At 37.9% G+C, this 19,539-nt stretch overlaps 1 protein-coding gene across 1 annotated transcript in view; it reads left to right on the top strand.

The window, feature by feature from the left end:
• Window positions 1–19,539, top strand: part of LOC126188750 (peptide transporter family 1-like) — a 269,810-nt gene that overhangs the window by 202,716 nt on the left and 47,555 nt on the right. Inside the window, exon 11 of the mRNA XM_049930360.1 lies at window positions 19,496–19,500. Coding sequence (XP_049786317.1) covers window positions 19,496–19,500 — 5 coding nt within the window. The remainder of the gene's footprint in view (window positions 1–19,495; window positions 19,501–19,539) is intronic.

Genomic DNA, 19,539 nt, shown 5'->3' with positions numbered 1-19,539 from the left:
CTGGTTTGATGCAGCCTGCCATGAATTCATCTCCTGTGCCAACCTTTTCATCTCAGAGTAGCCCTTGCAACCTACGTTCTCAATTATGTGCTGGATGTCTTCAAATCTCTACAGTTTTTGCCCTCTACATCTCACTCTAGTACCATGGGAGTCATTCTCTGATGTCTTAACAGATGTCCTGTCATCCTGTCCCTTCTACTTGTCAGTATTTTCCATATATTTTTTACCCTAACAGTCCAGGTAATTTTCAGTATTCTTTCTATGAAGAAACAGATGGATTTGCTGTGGTTTACTTCAGCTACTGTCTATGATTGGTAAGTTTTCAGTGTTTCAGATCTGTAAATTACTGTTATAAATCTTGTGAACGATTTTCCTTTTCTTCTGGACTTTGATTCTTGCTTGGTGATGCTGAAATGTTATATTACAATGGTTACTCCAAACTATTAAATATGCATTGAACTCTCATTTGCAGTTCTGTGTATTTAAAGCCATCAAGTCTTACAATGACAGTTCCCAATGATTGTAAGTCAAAATAGTTGAACCAAACAGTAACACATTCTAATACATAATGTCTTACCCTTCGGACACATCAAAGTTCCTTTTAACATAAAAAAGATTCATTTGTTTTGGGTCCCCGGTGACAATGTTGGTTGCCCGCATACTGCGAGCCATCTGTGACTCTGCCAACTTGAAGTGCCAAAGTATACACATCACCTTGTATAGCAAGTGCTGATCAATAATCACTACTAGCTGCACCATGCTGGTGCTGCTTTATGTGGACAGAGCAATGTCTCACTGAGGTGTTGTGCGGCCATTACTGTAGTCAGCTGACTAGCTGCTGTCCTGCAAAGTGAAGCTGTGCTGCCAACACATTGGTTGACTGCTGTCAATGCCGTTAGTAGTTGCAGCAGCACTCAGGTTCAGAATCAGCGCCCGAAATCTTCCATTTGATTGTTGTAATATTTCTTGACTCACATGTTGATGGTTATTTCAACATGTAAATATTTCATGTAGTTGACCTGGTTGTTATGGTCAACTATTCTGGTTTATCCTTTCTGTTGTGATAATAAAAAAGTATTCTAATTACATTGAGTGGCACTACAGCAAGTGCCCACCTCCTATCTACCTTTTTGTTTACTTGGACTGCTCTAGGCAGCTTTATATTCTTCCATTATTACTTAAAAATTCTCTTTATTATTACAAAAGCTCTCGTATCTGTGTCCTTCACCTTGGGAGCCAAAATGAAATATTTATTCCTCAAGTTATGGCTTGTAACTCAGCCAACAACTTCACTAAATGTATATCATCTGGATGCATTTCATGATCACTTTTACCTTGACTGTTGTCTTATGGTCACCTTCTTGTAGTTACTTGATGTCTTGGAACTGCAAGGGAGTACCACTAATTATACCATGTGACTTCTTTTCCATCTGCAGAGGGTTGAGGACTGTAGCAGAATTCACATCTAGGCCAACTATCTATGAAATCATGTAATCACTCATAATAAACACTTCTGTATTTTGCTTCTCTCATAAAACAGTTACAATGCTATTTGACTACTTTTATGTAGCCAAGCTTGTAACAGAAGCTCTCAAAATGTTATCACAGAAGTAAGTGAAAGACTACAGAACATTTCTTGTTTGTTACTGTTTGTGGCCATTGTAATCAGCCCCTCATATTCTGTGAATTTCCACACCCTCCAGGTTGTGATGCCAAACCATAAGTGACCCCTCCCTCACTGGTGGAGGCACACCATTGCTACTGTGCATTGTTGATGTTCTGTGCTCTTATTTCTCCCCTCACATCTCTACACAGATAAAAAAAAAATGTGTGCACAGTTGGAAGTTCTTTCTATACACTACTTATCTTAATAACTTTTCTTTATGACCACCTTTTATCAGTTTAATAGGAAGAAGTGAAGTATCTGGTTACATAACATGTTCCACTACAGCTTCAGGGCATGGAATAGAAAAGATTGTAATAGTGACGATGAGGTGATGATAAAGAAATGTAGCATGTATTTTGACAGATCTCTGCTGAGGTAGACTGAGTGTGCAGACAAGTGTTGTCTGCTTACAATTTCTGTAAATGTACTGTATATGAAGTAGTTCTGTGTTGAGATAAAAAAGGTTCAGATTGCATATAATGTATGAATATGTAGTTGATGCTTTCAGCTGAGATGACCTTTTTAGAATGACATTCCAGCTAGTATGGGGGACAATGTAGTGGTGAAGAAGTCAACAGCTATGAGATATGCATGGTTATTCTGACATTGGTTTACACTGCAGAGAGTCAGAAGTAATAATGACAGCGACCAAACTCTTTGCATGATCAACCAACTTAGAACAGAACATTTCATTCTGGCTCAGTTTTGTGACACGACAGAGTAACACAACATTCTGGTAAACTTCATGACAGAATGCAGAATACTTCTGTACTACTCTGCTCTAGAGAAATAAAGCTGAATTAAGAAGAAAGTCACAAATTTGAAGGAAGGTTTCATTTAAAGATATCATTGTTAACCTTAGCAACCAGTTCCACAACTGCAATTGCTGCAGTGTACAACCAAATCCTGACACTACAGTTGAAGAATTTTTAAGAAGAATTAATTTGTTGATGAGGCTGTATTAAATTCATCAATTTCTGCAGCTCATCAATTGACAACATCTACAGCTTTCACCAGGTCACATAATCTAGCATCAATCAGTATCATGACACTGTGAGCTATATAAGAAATTGTTTCAGCTATACTCACACCAGACTGATTTCTCTCTTGTTGATTGTCATAGTGGTGTGTGTCAAGGTGTAATTACGAGTGGTTTGACAAAGAAAATACTGTTTTTTTCCCCTTTGATGAAGGTGTCTGCATAGGCGTACGTTTATTGGTTGACAGTATAAAATTATAAGTATATATATTATAAGTATAAGTATATATAAGTATAAATGTATTCTTGTGGTCAATGTATGCCAGTAGTGATGAGAGCCATGTGTTTAAGATTTTGGGAGTTCAATTAAAGGCTGATATAAAAGCTGACCGGATGTATCAGACTGATAAACTGAGTACTAAGCTAAATATCAATCTCATTGCTAAACATACATCTCAAATGAAGGATAAATTCTAAAATAAATATAAATGTTGCTGCTTTAAGTACTAAAATAGATATAAATGTTAACTTCTACCATCAAAGCCCAGGAGATGAACTAATTATTAGAACAGACACTCAGGGTGGTGATGTTGAGCAGACTATTCCAGAGATAAATACAAAGTTAAATGTTACTAACATGAAAGTGTAGAGACACATTATGGAATCTCGTCAGAAAACAATAAAGATAAATAATAAGATCTCTAAATTTCAAAGGACATTATCTACCTTAACAGAGGAGTTACTTTCTGAGGTAATTAAACAATGTGGTATGATAAAAAATTAAGTTAGTGAGCAGTGAGGTAATCGATCCCATCGGATTAGGGAAGGATGGGAAGGAAATTGGCTGTGCCCTTTCAAAGGAACCATCCTGGCATTTGCCTGATAAGATTTGGGGAAAACATGGAAAACTGAAATCAAGATGGCCAGACACAGGTTTGGACTGTTGTTTCCCTGAATGTGAGTCTAGTGTGCTAACAACTGCACCACCTCACTTAGTTTGTTGCATGGTCCTGAAAGTCCTGTGTGGTATGGAAATGATATCCTTTCAACATAGTTTTAAGTTTGGAAAACACGAAAAAGTCTGCTGGGTTTAGGTCCAGGGAATGGAAGAGATGTGGCACAATGGGAATATGATGTTTTGCTAGATAACTGCAGACAAGTAGTGACATATGAACCAGCATTGTCATGAGGCAACATCCAAGTCTGGTTTTTCCACAGTTCAGGCTCTTTCGGCACACAGCATTGCAATCGTGCTAAATTTTGTTGCTAGACTTCCTTGTTTACTCTAACCCAAAGGTACAAACATCTGATGGACAGTGCATTTGCAGTCATAAAACACAAACACAACCAAACAACGAATATCACTTTGATCTTTGACCAACTCATGCATTCTTTTTCTGAATAAGGAGACCCTTTGCCCACCCACTATGTCAGTTGTGTCTCTGAAAATGTTCTGTCAAGTTTACAGCAAAATTTCCCACACACACTTTTTTAAGCTCTTTCATTCTCAAATTGTCACTAATTTGACAAGCAAATTTTATGTGTACTCACTTCAGTGGCTCTAGCTCAGTGATTAGTGGTCACAGTGAAACAAGGCTAACAGCAGTTTGTTGTCTAAACCTCTTGCTACATATATTCATCACGCGCTTCCTCTGCTGGTTGATGTGCTATTTCAAAAGCTTGGTTTCTTTTTGAAAATGTCATATATAGTAACTGATATGCTAACCTCCAGCTTATATCCTAGTGACATCAAGATAGTTACAACTGCTTAATACGGTAACGGCCTCACGGGCTAGCCGAGCGGTCTAAGAATCTTGTTGCGGTCCGCGTGGCTTCTCCCACAGGAGGTTCGAATCATTAGCATTAGTTTAAGTTAGATTAAGTAATATGTAAGCTTATGGACCAATGACCTCAGCAGTTTGGTTCCAGAAGACCTTACCACAAATTTCCAAAAATTTTTAATACAATAGTGATGAATATAAGTGGTTAGTGGAGGTCACTTACAGAGGAGTACATTTAAGACATAGTGAATGAATAAGTTCAGAAATTGGATACAGGTTCTAGATACAAGACGGGTCAGTTACCTCAAAATATGAGGAGAGACAAAGATAGAGTAAGGTATAATAGTGAAGAGCATGCTGTACCCTTATACGTAAATGGTAAAATGGAAAGGGTGGGTTTACTGAAAGAGAAGGGATGGCCCACACCAAAATGGGAATGAAAGAATATATATTGGGACGCTGTCACTGCAAAAACTGGAGAATATGTACAGAATGTACACTTCAGATAGAAGTGTGTTTGATTGTTGCTGCAAGGCAGGATACTGTTGATTTGAGGCTTGCTCCATGGTGGCAAAGTAGATGAACCTTCCTGAGTTTGTTAGTAAATTTTGATATACAGGTTTGATAAATAATATGTAAGCACTTGGTGGTTTTGATTTATGAAGATGAATGTGAGTACCACAAGAGAAGACGATGTTGTCCCAAGGCACAGCTATAAGCAGAAGAAAATTGTTAATAGTTATGATGACTTACCTGTCATCTTGGAACACAGCATCATTGTTGGGGAACAAACATTCTACCACGGGATGGACCTGATCAGCCAAAATGGCCATGTAATCATTGGCAATAATATGTCATAGCAGAGTAGCAACAGAGCCCATGGCATACCATGATAAGGCTGCCCAGTCATCATGGAACCCCCACCATATTTCAGTTTTGGGATGTAAACTCAGCCAGAGGTTGGAAACAGCATGAAACAAGACTTTGTTCCGTTGCTCCATAGTCCAGGTTTCATGGCTTAGGTGCAATGTTTTTCTGTTATGGGCATTTAAATCACTGGTGTGTGGTTTTGGAATTCCAGCTCACCATGCAATTCCCAGATTGAGGAGCTCCCTTCACCCTGCTTTGGTGCTGACAGGGTTCTTGTGTGTGACATTCCATTCTGCTGTAACTTTTGCAGCTGTCATTCTCTTAATTATTGTCACAGTTCTTTTCTTTTGAAATAGCATCTGTCACAATTACTCCACATAAACTTTTGTCCACTTTTTGACTTGGTGGACAATGCTGTTCCACTTTCCCTGTGTGTGGTATAAATCGTTGATAAAGCACCTCTTAAAACACCAAATGCTTCAGTTTTCCTTGTTACAAAAGAGGCCCAGTAACAATTCCTGGGGAACCCCACATGTTGTGTTCGCCCATCATAAAGCTATACTCCATTCTGAATTACTCTAGGACTGACATTTCAGTAGGAGCTTATGGAGGGATGGGCTGGAGTTACCCCACCTCAGCATGGAACACGTGTGTAGTATTGTATTTCATTCAACTCACTCAAACTGGCAACCTGTACAAACAGTCATCTGACATCATTGTATTCTGAAGGAGCTGTTCTATGTTTTAATTTCATTCACAGAAAGTTTCTAAGTTGAAGTATGGGTAGTTTACAAAAATTTACTTTACAATTACTGAATTTTTGACATGTGGGAAACTTCTTTGTTATTGAATGTAGCTGAACTTATTATACAAATTATGTAGTAAGAATACATCATACTTCCACCTGTTCCAAGCCAGAACTCATAAAAAATGTGTAAAAGGTGTAACATGACTTACTTGTCATGCATAATGCTCTGGCCTCACATCAAGAGCTCAGTGGTTGTCAGTTTGGTTTCATTATAGGATCAGTTCACGTGGTTTATAATTAATCTGTTATTACGTTTTTGATGGTTATTTGTACATTCATAACCTTACCGTGACTTTTAGGATGGTTTAAAGCTGTAGTGGTTGCTGATGACACAAGTAAACTGATAAATGCTGCACTCAGTCTTGCCAGACACATGCCTACAACTGCTTCCGAGCAAATAGTTTAAGTCTTAAACTCACAAAGCCTTAAATTTTATGATTTTAAATATGCCAAAATGACCTGCTAGCAGCAGAAGTGAACATTAATAATATTACACTAAATGAAAGACAATACAAATTCCTGAAGGCCCAGCCAGATACAAATTAAATGGGGTCAATACATAGGTAAATTCATCAAGAAGCTTTGTTCAGCATGTTTTGCTCTTAGAAATATCTCTCAGTGTATTGCCAAGAATGTTGTCATATTTTACAGATATACACTCCCTGTTGCCCTATAGAATTATTCATTGAAGAAAATAAACCAATCAGCAGAGCAATAAGAATAATGATTTAAGGATATTAACTATACATCTTGCAGAGGACTCTTTCAGTATCTTACAATTCTTAGACTCACTTCCCAGTACCTTTATTCGGAAGTGGCTTTTGTTACCAATTATGAAAATGTATTTCAGCTGAACTATGATCTACACTCTCACAATAAAAGACAAAAAAATTATTTGCATGTAGATTTTGCCTCTTTATCTGGCATTGAGAGTGGAGTAATGTGCTCTGGTTCAACAAATTCCCATATAACAAAAAGCAAGAAATTGGTAGACACGATGTGTGGTGACGTCTGAAGAGCAGGATGCCAAAGCAAAGTTGGAATCTTGCAATGAAGCCACAGGAGAGTATGGTTGCTGTATCTGTAGCAATGAATGAGAAATGCTGACATAAGTAGTGATGAATGAGAAATGCTGACATAGCCACACCTCCTAGAGCTTTGCTATACCACCACAATCAATTTGGTCTACTTATGGCTGAGGACCACTCACCCCAGTCTGCCGGCCGTGGTGGCCGAGCGGTTCTAGGCGATTCAGTCCGGAACCACGTGACTGCTACGGTTGCAAGTTCAAATCCTACCTCGGGCATGGATGTGTGTGATGTCCTTAGGTTAGTTAGGTTTAAGTAGTTCTAAGTTCTAGGGGACTGATGACCTCAGATGTTCAGTCCCATAGTGCTCAGAGTCATTTGAACCCCAGTCTGCACTCAATGAACAAGACAACAGTATCTTCATAGACAGGCCACCGTCTGTTATTCTTTAAGGGAAGAGTTTTGTAAATTTGTCTGTAAAAGTCAATGGTACTTGCCATATGGTGGAGTTTTTGAGTCACAGACAGGGACAACAAAAAGACTGCTAAACAAGTAAGGCCTTCCTTTGAACTAGACAAAAAACACACACACACACACACACACACACACACACACACACACACACACACATATTCATGCAAATGCAACTCACACACACATGACTTTGCCTTAGCAGCCAGAGACATTAGTCGTGCATGTGAGTTGCGTTTGTGTGATGGTGTGTGTGTGTGTGTGTGTGTGTGTGTGTGTGTGTGTGTGTGTGTGTGTGTCATCCAGTTCAGAAGAAGGCCTTTTGGCAGAAAGCTTACTTGTGTAGCAGTCTTTTTGTTGTGCCTACCTGTGACTCAACATTTCCAATGTATGGTGAGTAGCAATCTACCTATTTCATAATAAGGTCATCATTCCATCCTGGATTCTCCATTGTTTGTCCATATAAAGTGATACTTTAATATTAAGAGCAGCTGTAAATACTCAGAACATTCGTAAGGGACTGTGTCACATAAATTTAAGTAAATCTTCATACCTGTATTTTAATAAAATGAACTGTGAAACAATGGAAAATCCAAGATGGAATGCAACAATATTATGGAAAGTTAGTACTCACCATATAGCAGAGATTCTGAGATGCTGCAAGTGAGCATCTCCACTATATGATGAGTAGCAACTTTGCTTTTCATAATAATGTGAACTAATATTTTATATATTAACGTTCCATTCAATCTTATCCCGAAGCTAACCGAAGAACCCACCATTGTCCTGGCAAGTGTATTTTTGTACAGCATAACACAAGCAATTGAAAATAAAATTGAAAATATCCTTCATTAGCCAATCCTTCCACAAATTATGAGAAGATTCAAGGATTGAAAAGTTCCATTAGCTTCATGGAATGTTGCTGTGTTCATTGTATATATGCATTACAAGAAATAGTAATTATTCAGGCCTCCATTGTTACAGATATAAGCATTTATTTTTTTTAAAAATTACCATTGTAATTGACTAATTGTTTACTATTTATGTATTCCAGTAAGGAGTTAAGCTGCCAACAGGAGATAAAGAATAGCTGTTCAATACAACAAAAGAAACAACTGCTCCTTTTTTTCTCTTTCAGAGTAGTGGCTGTCCCTCTAGTTTGCTTGTTACATATATTTGACTTAAGAGCAAATAATATTAACATTCAAGTGGTAGTTTATTGTTAATATGGTGAACAGATTAAGATTCTACGATATGCTGGCCTTTTGTTGGTGTTTACTTTGACGCACCTGATGTCCTTGAAGATTCTCTGTAAAGACTGGATCTACAGTACATGATGAATGAATAAACAAGTTTGGTTTTGTTAGGATTTACCAGTGTGGGGAGGGGGGGGGGGGGGAGGGGTGTTCCAGTGTATTGCATTGGGTGGTTGTTTGGGATAGGGTGTGTAGGGACAATTGTATGTTTTACAAGGCTGTTAACAATATCATGGATCTCATGACTGGGGAGGTTATCAAGCAGTGACATTTCATTTCTTCGACAGACTTGAGAAAGTTGTGAGATTTGGACTTTGAACACTGGAACTCTAAACCTGGATGGTACTGGGTGACAAGGCTGGTTCTTCCGAGCTTTTTGCCAGTGGGAGTTACCGTCATCAGTGGATGAGAGGAGGTGACTGCCTGGGAAGTCTATTTGTAGACAAGGACTGTGTAGTAGTTACAGTAAAGTCTGGGAGCAGTTTTTGGTATGTGTGTTGAGCCATTTGGTGGTGGGGCAGAAACATTTGTTATGGATGACTACGCTGTAAGGAAGGGACTGTTTGATATGGAAAGATGAGAAATGCCAAAATGGAGAGTTTCAGCTGGACTATGATCTACCATTTTATAACTGTTTTTTTTTCTGTGTCTGGAAAATTTCATTTTGCCAGATGCTCACAGTCTGAATTTGGACTTGATTGGTCTGTTCCTTTCAAACTTTGCATTTTGTTAGGATTATTTATTTAAAACATGGTTCCTCACAGATACTCCATTACACACACACACACACACACACACACACACACACATACACACACACACACACACACACACACACACACACAGAGAGAGAGAGAGAGAGAGAGAGAGAGAGAGAGAGAGTAAGTTCAGTTTTGTGACAAAGACAAGAACCCTTGGCTCTATTGTCCAGAGATTCAATTGTGCACATATGACAAAGATATGAAAAACTCGCATTACACAGATATTATAATAAATTTCATTTTTCTTTTAATATTGAGACTTCCTCCAAAGAAAAGTAAAAGATGAGTACTGAATTTCACATGGATTTAATCTTCTGCACTCAAATTCTTTCATGCAGCATCTTGAGTCGAACCCTTTCCTATGGCTTGGTTAGTAGATCCGCTTACTGTTTGGTCCCGTCAGTGTGTTCTAATTCAAGATCCCCATTCAAGAATCATTCCCTGACATAGAAGTGACATTTTCTATGTGCTTTGATTTTTGATGATGTGTTGGGTTTTTGGACAGTTTTACTTTACATGTATTGTCAACATACAGTGCAGGAGGTTTCACTTGTTTGGAAGTTCCAATCAGTTCATACAAAACCTTTTTAACCAGTTCAACATCTTTGCACCTTCACTGGCTGGTATTATTTCTGCTTCCATAGTAGGCATTGCCACTGTCTTTTATAACTGACTGGTCCATGATATAGCCCAATGACTGACAGTTGCGACAACACCTGTCGTTAAATGACTCGTGTCCTTGTCACCAGCATAATCAGCATCACTCTCTTTGTTGTTGTACTTAATTCCATAGTCCACTGTATTCTTCAGGTATCTAAAAGATCATTTTACTTGAGTCTAGCCTTGAACTGTATGATCTTCCATCACTCTAGCTGTTTTGTTCACTGCAAAAGCAATGTCCAGATGTGAGACAGTAGTCAAATACATCAGACAACCCACTGCCTCTTGGTATGGAACTTTGGCTGTGATCTTCTCTTTTACATTATTTTCTTTAATCCAATTGGAGTAGAAACTCCATTAGACTCAGCCATTCCAAATCTTTTCAGAATTTCCTTTGTGTAGTCTTCTTGGTTCACTGGTATTGACCCGTCTTCATTTTTCTAGATTTTCATACCCAAAAAGTTGTTGAGAGACCCCTAGTTGTATGAAACTCCATCTTCAACATTTTCATGAACTCTTCAATGTATGTGTACTGCCCACAGGTAAACCATCATCAACATAGATTGCAATACACAGACAGTTCTTGCTGCTCTGATGGTGGAAGAGACACAGATCAGCATCGCAGTTTTTAAATCCAGCCTTCATCATTAAGTCTAGGAAAAATTTGTTCCAGCAAACGTGGTGCCTCTATGAGACCATACAGACTTTTCTTCATCAAACGTGCCCAATGCCACCTTCAAAACTTTTATGTTGCTCCACGTATACATCTTCTTCAAGTACTCCATTTAGAAAAGCTGTTTTGATGTCAAACTGGTCAAGCTTCAATTTCTCTGCAGCAGCCACTGCCAACAGGGTTCGAATTATATCATAATGCATGACAGGGCTGAACATTTCTTCATAGTCAGTTCCTTGTCTTTTTATGTGTCCTTTGGCCACAAGTCGACCCTTGAATCGAACTTTCCCATTTTCTGCAGTTTTCTTCTGTAAGACCCATTGATTTTGCAAAATCCATACACCACTTGGACACTCAGCAATATCCAAAAGTATTATTTTCTTTCAGGGACTTTAAGATCTTTCATGATTGGCCTCCAGCCACTGATTTTTATTGCTAGACTGCAAAGCTTCTGCATATGAGCTTGGATCCTTGTCCCTGAGGATAGGGGTTCCAGCCATGTACACATAATCTCCACTGGCCATCCATTTTGGTTTCTTCTTCTCTCATTTGCTTCTTCATTTCTCACACAAAACTTTGCTTCCTGCAGAAGTTGATGCCACATCCAAATCTTCTTCCTCCTTATTACTTTCTCCAGAACTTGACATTGTCTCCAACTCATCTTCCATTTCACTTACTCTTTCTGTTCTCTCGTCATGGCTGACAGATTCTGATTCCTTTTTCTCACCAGAAGTCTGATTAGGCTGACACTGTTGAACAGCAACTTCAAATTCAGCAGCACTGGTACGCAGGTTGCATACAATTTCAGGCTTGAATTTGCATCATGACATAGTAAACTTTTATCCGAGATGGAATCCAGACCCTAAAGCCACCTCTGTCATTTATGTACCCCACTAGATGTCCAAATTTCGTCAAATTTCGTCAAATTTCGAACAAAAATTTTTATTCACATGCACATAACATTTGTTCCAAAGATTGCCGTATTATTCAGGTTGCCTACTGGTCATCCATACCGCAGTTCATATGGAGATTTGTTTTCAGTAGAGGACTTCGAAGTGCAATTTAAAAGATATGCAGTAGTATTGCATGCTTCTGCCCACAGTTCCTTTAGCAGTTTACTGGGGTTCAACATAGAATGTGCACACTCTACAATAGTTCAGTTTTCTGTTTCTGCAACACCATTTTGCTGTGGTGTGTAAGGAGAAGTGATGCAATGCTCTGTGCCTCTGCTTGCCAGCAATTCCAAGACTTTCTTGTTATCAAACACTCTTCCTCCATCACACCTGAATTGTTTGACAACATGACCATTTGTCTTGGCTTCATTCAAGAACTGTTCCAGGACTGTGCTGACTTCACTTTTCTGCTTAAGAAAGAAAATTTTACAGAACTTGCTAAAATCATCCTTGAAACATACATAGTATCATGCTTTTCCGAGAGACTCTGTAGACATAGGTCCACTTACATCAGCATGGGTTTGTTCACATTGTAACCATTGGTCGATTCATTCTATTTCTGAATGTCAGTCTATGCACTTTTCTGAGTGCACATCCATCACAGAATTCTTCTTTGCACCCATCCACATTGACGTTCATCTGCTTCAAGATGCATTTCACGTGTTGTTTGTGTTGATGTTAAAATCTCTCATGGTAAATTTTTCAGCATATCTGACAATGTCATCAAATTCACTTGAGCTGGTTGTACTGGTTTAACAACACATGTCAAGAACATAGAGACCATGGCTAACATGAGTAGTCTTCATTGTTTGCTCAGTGACTGTGTCTTCAATTTCAACACTTTTGTCATAAAGTCTTGTGCAAAGGCCAATTTGCTCAACTGCTTTGACAGAGAACAAATGAGCAGTCGCTTCAGGAACATAAAGTACATCTTTCAGTTCACCATTATTCCTGGCATTATTCAACTGCATTTGTATTTTCACAGTTCCCTGTCCATGAGCCAACATGCTCACACCTCTTTTACCAATAGAAATCTTTTCAGGGAAGGCAAATTTTGTATATGATATGAAATATTCTTTATTTGCAGTGATGTGATTTGTGGCACCACTGTCACAGTACCAACTGTCGATTCCAACACAGTTTTTGACTGAAGCACTAAAAACATGAGACAAAAATGCAACATTCTTTTACATGTTCTATTCAGAATGATTGATGTTAATGTTATCTGTCTTTTTTTGCTGGATACTTTGCAGCCCAGTGGCCTACCTGCCCACTTTTATGACAAGGAAATCTTTGTTTCATGCATTCAGTATTCTTTTTAAATTTTTTCACTACTGATATCATCATTTTTGCTTCGCTGAATTTTCTTGTTAGACCAACTGCATGTAACAAATGCAGCTGGTTCAACCATACTTTGATCATGCAATTCAACTGTGCACAATTTTTCAATCAAAAGGTTTGCCTAGTGTGGAGAGAATTCCGCCATTTAAAATTCTTTCAGGCAAAACATTAACAACATGATTCTGCAATTCATCATTCAGATCCATGAAAAGCTTCTGCAGTTTTGCAACGTGTGTGCTAATGTCCTCTTTGGCATCATGTTGAACACAAAAAATGCTTCTATCAACATGTTCAGACATTGTGTACTGCTTGTTTCAAATTTTGCAGGTAACTTATCCCAAATTTCACTTGCCTGGGTGCATGTTAACATGAGCTCTGTAACGGATTTTCCTAAGGCACTAGCCAGTAAACTTGCTGCTTTCTCATTGCCTTTCAACCACTGCTGATGTGCTGCTTTTTTCTCTGCAGTCACATCATGTGGCTATTCAGGACACTTGTACATACTGTTTACAATGTCTTCAACTGGATATGATCGCAACAGTATCGACACATGCCATTTCCAATTCGCCCAGTCTTCCGATGCTTCAGGGTTTTCCACTTGTATTTTGTAATCACCAACACTGGCTGCCATTTTTGTCAAACACACAAACAATGGGCAAATTCAAGTTATATTAGTCATGAGCAAAAAAATTTACTTCGCGGCTGTTCACAAGTGGTCTGGGCCCATAACCTGTTAAGATTATTTATTTAAAACAGACTACAAAGTGCATAAGGTTTACAAAAATGTGGTTCCTCACACACACACACACACACACACACACACACACAGTAGGTTCAGTTTTGTGACAAAGATGAACACCCTCGGTTCTATTGTCCAAAGATTCAAGTGTCCACATATGACAAAGATATGAAAAACTCACATTACACAGATATTACAATACATTTCATTTTTCTTTTAATACTGACACATTTATTTTTACTATAAGTTTACAATTTTTTATGTAATAGCAGAATGTCAGTGATTAAGTTTAACAGTATGACAGGCACAGTCAATCCAGATTAATTCTGGTAACAGGTTTCTGTCTAAGTGACCATCTTCAGACCAGAAGCTCTGAAATGTATAATAAAGTGGGCCAAGGATGATTCACCTTAAACACTAACATGCAAGCAAAATAGTTATAAAATAAATTGATTTTTATGTCCTTGATGACACATGGAGCAAGGTCAGGGAGTTACTGTGTGTACCGAAAAGTCCCTTTTGACAATTGCTGAGTAGTAGTGAATAAAGGGAATGTTCTGCCCACCATTCTACACATGTGATAGAATAAATCAAGACTTAATGACTAGTAGTAGCATCCAGAATATAAAAAACACTCACTTCCATTGTGCATTATATGGAATCAGTTCATCATGTACATATTGCTACGTTGTCTAGCATAGATGATACATTCAGCCAAGCATAGATTGCTCTGTGCTAATTGTCAGCAGTTACCATGTGGCTACACCCTCCCCAGTACTGCCACACCAGTGATAACTTGCCCTGGAGGTGGGCCAGTTAAATGATATGTGTCCTGCCTCATGATTAGAGTTACATGAGGTTCAGTCACAAAACTTTTACATGCACAGACAGTCAGTATGCAGGGCATACGTAAAGTCCAGGAACACTTTCAATCATTTGTTGCACAAGAATAAACATTGTACAGAAACTCTCAAAGAGCTTTTTTTTTTTTTTTTTTTTTTTTACAAACATTTGATATGCAAACCATGAATCATCCAGCAGACGTCAATATGGTAATCGAATTCTTGCGATACCCATCCTAGCATGGCATCATGACTGTGGCAGTCACTTCCCGTATTATCTCCCAGAGCTCACATGGTAGAGGCAGTACATACACCAGATCTTCAATGTGTCGCCACAGAAAAAAGGCACATGGTGTGAGATCTGGTGTTTGGGGAGGCCATTTCATGAAACAACTGTCTCCTTCTGTAGCATGGCCGATCCATCGATGGGGCAGCTCCGTGTTCAGGTACCCACGAACTTCACGATGAAAATCTTGCTGAAAGATGAACAGAGAGTCAGATTGCATTTGAGGCATCAGCCATTGCTGCCACATGTCCAAGTAGGAATATCCAGTGACAGTACTCACAACGAAGTGCTCTCGCACCTGAACTTGCCATGTTTGTGACTGGTGCTGACTATAGGCAAATTACCAAACTATGTTGTGGTGGTATACCTGGGGAGGGAGGGGGTGGGGGGTGGGTGGTGGGGGAATTTCAGGGTTTCTCTTCAAAATGACATATGAATGATATCTGTACAATGTTTGGTTCTTGTGCAATAAATAATTGAAAGTGTTCCCGGACTTAATGTACACCCTGTGTTAAAAATCATGAACGGTTTAAAACAGTTTTAAAGGTATAGAGAATGCACTGTTTAAAACTGCTGCCAGTCATATAGCTACATGAACTATACATTGTTTCCAGAACAGGAGGTGAGGCACTGACGGAAGTAAAGTTGTGAAGATGGGTCACGAGTCATGCTCGGGTAGTAAAGTTCATAGATCACCTGCCTGTGAAAGGCGTTAAGTCTCAGGTTCAAATCCTAAGCCAACATACAGTTTTATTTGGTCAGGAAGTTTCATATTTACATTGTGTTTAGGCTGCAATGGTAACTGGCACATGAAGTTAGCCTGAGAAGCAGGTAGTATATTATGTCGGATGCAATGATCAACAACAAAGATGCAGAAAGGTCATGTAACCATCACAGTAATAGTTATGTACAGTGTTCAGTATTAAGCAATTGGCAACTGAGTGGACTCTGCGATGCTCAAAATACAGCAATACTCTGTTCTTTCATAGGTGCTATTTTTATTTAGTAGCCTCTTTTCCTGTAAAAAAAAAAGCATACAAGTAAAAAAAATATATATATCAAATTTATCTCACTGTAAAAATACACCACAGCATATATGCAAGAATTTAGTTAAATCCTTGTTGCTTTAAGCCTATTATACTATTTATGTTCTAAAAATACACAGAAAGTAAGAAACTAAAAGTGAGAAGTAAAAAATTAAAACAGAAGAGCAGTAAGTCCACACTGCACCAATTCATTGAACAAGTCTTAAAATGTTTTTCTTTGATGTCAGTCTGTTCATGTAACAAGTCTTGAGGCATTTTTATGGTAACTATAAATTTCAATTATTTTTCTAAAGCATCCAGTAACAAGACTTTTAGGAATATTATGCAGGAGGGTATAAGATGAACATCAACAAAAGCAAAACAAGGATAATGGAATGTAGTCTAATTAAGTCGGGTGATGCTGAGGGAATTAGATTAGGAAATGAGACACTTAAAGTAGTAAAGGGGATTTGCTATTTAGGGAGCAAAATAACTGATGATGGTCGAAGTAGAGAGGATATAAAATGTCGACTGGCAATGGCAAGAAAAGCATTTCTGAAGAAGAGAAATTTGTTAACATCAAGTATAGATTTAAGTGTCAGGAACTCGTTTCTGAAAGTATTTATATGGAGTGTAGCCATGTATGGAAGTGAAACATGGACGATAAATAGTTTGGACAAGAAGAGAATAGAAGCTTTCGAAATGTGGTGCTACAGAAGAATGCTGAAGATTAGATGGGTAGCTCACATAACTAATTAGGAGGTATTGAATAGAATTGGTGAGAAGAGGAGTTTGTGGCACAACTTGACAAGAAGAAGGGACCAGTTGGTAGGACATGTTCTGAGGCATCAAGGGATCACAAATTTAGCATTGGAGGGCAGCGTGGAGGGTAAAAATCGTAGAGGAAGACCAAGAGATGAATACATTAAGCAGATTCAGAAGGATGTAGGTTTCAGTAAGTACTGGGAGATGAAGAAGCTTGCGCAGGATGTAGTAGCATGGAGAGCTGCATCAAACCAGTCTCAGGACTGAAGACCACAACAACAACAACAATGCAGAACTTTTATTCTGTCATTTATGGTGCATACTGAGTTCTCATTCTTTAACACATGCTGACAAAATACAGATTTGTTACATGCTACTGCAGGGGTATGTTCTTTTAAATAGATACTGAAATTGTGGTCTGTTTGTCCTATGTATTTTTTATCCCAGTTGTCACATTTAATTTTGTAAACAGTGGGCTGGTAAAACTTGTTCCAGTGATTACCTACAGTGTGTTTCAATTCCATTTGCAGGGAATCTCTAGTGACACAAATTCTATTAATATTTTTGTTTTTGAATAACCAGCATATTTTGTCCATAACATGACCCACATATATCATATTGACAAACCTGGATGTTCTATAGGTGACACATTTGTAGGTCCTTGTTTAACCTTATTCAGAATATCATCCACATCTCCAGTACTGTAATTATTTGCTATCACAATTTACTTCAAAATTAAAATTTATTTTTCCATTTCAATGCGGTTTAAAGGTATCTTCACATCCTGTGACAGTGGAATAAAAATTCCTATTCATGTTTACAAGGACGACATGATTCAGCATCAATAACCACATCAGTAGTTGTAGATTTTTTAAAACAGCCAAACTGATGGCCACCTCCACTATTTATAATAGTCAAATTCAGGGAATTAATTAAGTTATCTTCGTCATGTTCTACTGTAAACTACAACTTAGGATGCATGCTGCTTAGGATTTGTGCAATGTTATCTATTTCACCTTTTTAACCACTGCAGAGTAAAAATGGTCATCAACATATCTTTTGTAGTAAATAGTTTTGGCTTTAATTTCATCATTCTCTTCAAAAAATTTATATTCAGTAAAATTCGCAAATATATCCAATAGTCTTCCAGCAGGGGAATTATCTGTAGCCAGAAAATGTTAAGCAATGTATACACGATGAAATGATTCTATCTAATGCATGATAGAGGACATTGTTTCTGTATTCTGGCCACTACTATTGGCCTTGCAATCTTTTTAATGTCTTTTTAATGTTTTAAATGTATTTGTCCATTTTGATGAACTTCCTATTATGTCTGCATGTACACTATGGCATTTTTTTTGTTTGTACACATGCTATGTGTAAAATTTATTGTTTATTTATTTATTCCTCCAACAACATGTGGAAAGGAGGACAGAGCTCTCCCTTTACTCACTAGCTATGTAGGAATTGTCGACTGTGATGTTTTAGTATGCACAGCAGTTACATCAGCTGATTCCATATGTCATCAAGCATATACATATCATTTTAGTTTGTAACGATGTTGCTTGTGTGTTAAACAGTGAAAAGCCAGTATGAAATAACAACAATATTAAGAAAAGAGTAGATTGCTACTCAATGTATAGAGGAGATGTTGAGTCACAGACAGATACAATGAAAAGACTGCTATTCATATTAGCTATCAGCCAAAAGGGCTTCTGATGTAGGAAACCCACATACATTCAGTCAAGCACAATTCACTCACACATGAACACTGTCTCTGGCCACTGCAGCCATTGTTTGGATGTTAGTGTTTAAGGTGAATGCTTGGCCCATTTTGCTATAAATTTCAGAGCTTCTGGCCTCAAGATGTTCACTTCAACTGAAACCAAATACTTTTTTTTTCCCTGGAAGAACGTGTTAAAACAAACAAGTCATCCTTCTTAACAAGTTCTACTACTGTATGTCCCCTGTTATTTCTGGTATTATAAATGGGGTTATCAGTATTAACACCAAAAAAAGTAAATGAAAGATAATGGAGAGTGGTTCAATCAGGTGACCCCTCCTCAGGAAATGAGAAGCTGAAAATAGTAGACAGGTTTTTTTATTTGGATAGAAAAATCCTTCTTGATGACCCAAGCATATAAAAAACATTGGCAAAAACAAGAAAAACTTCTCCAAAAAAGAGAAACTTGTTAACATGTAATATAAATTTGAGTGATAGAAAGTCTTTTCCTGCAGTGTATTGTATACAGAAGTGAAACATGTATGTACATAGAGCCATAATGAACTAGAGATATGTTCACAGCAGTCTCACCTCAATCCTGAACGCTTTTAAATCTCTTAGCCTGGGATCAACATTATACATTTTATCAAAATGTCTGATGTGTTATGATACTTGTATCTTATGCTTGTTTAAAGTGGTGCAACACTGAGTTGGGGAGAAAACAACTAAAACTTAAAGCTGGAACAGGTTGATAGAACACATTCTCAGAAATCAAGGATGTGATCATGTGTTGTGCTGTTGTTTTATGATTTTCATTGAACCTTTTTTTATACACATGTAATGATATTTTTCCTGACTTTTCTTTCAGTCTCTGTAATACTGATTTGATTTTCTTCTTTACAATAAAGTGTT

Source organism: Schistocerca cancellata, chromosome 5 (assembly GCF_023864275.1).
Source record: "Schistocerca cancellata isolate TAMUIC-IGC-003103 chromosome 5, iqSchCanc2.1, whole genome shotgun sequence".
Lineage (NCBI taxonomy): Eukaryota > Metazoa > Arthropoda > Insecta > Orthoptera > Acrididae > Schistocerca > Schistocerca cancellata.
The sequence above is the reverse complement of the archived record's forward strand: the minus strand, read 5'-3'. Positions and strand labels throughout refer to the sequence as shown.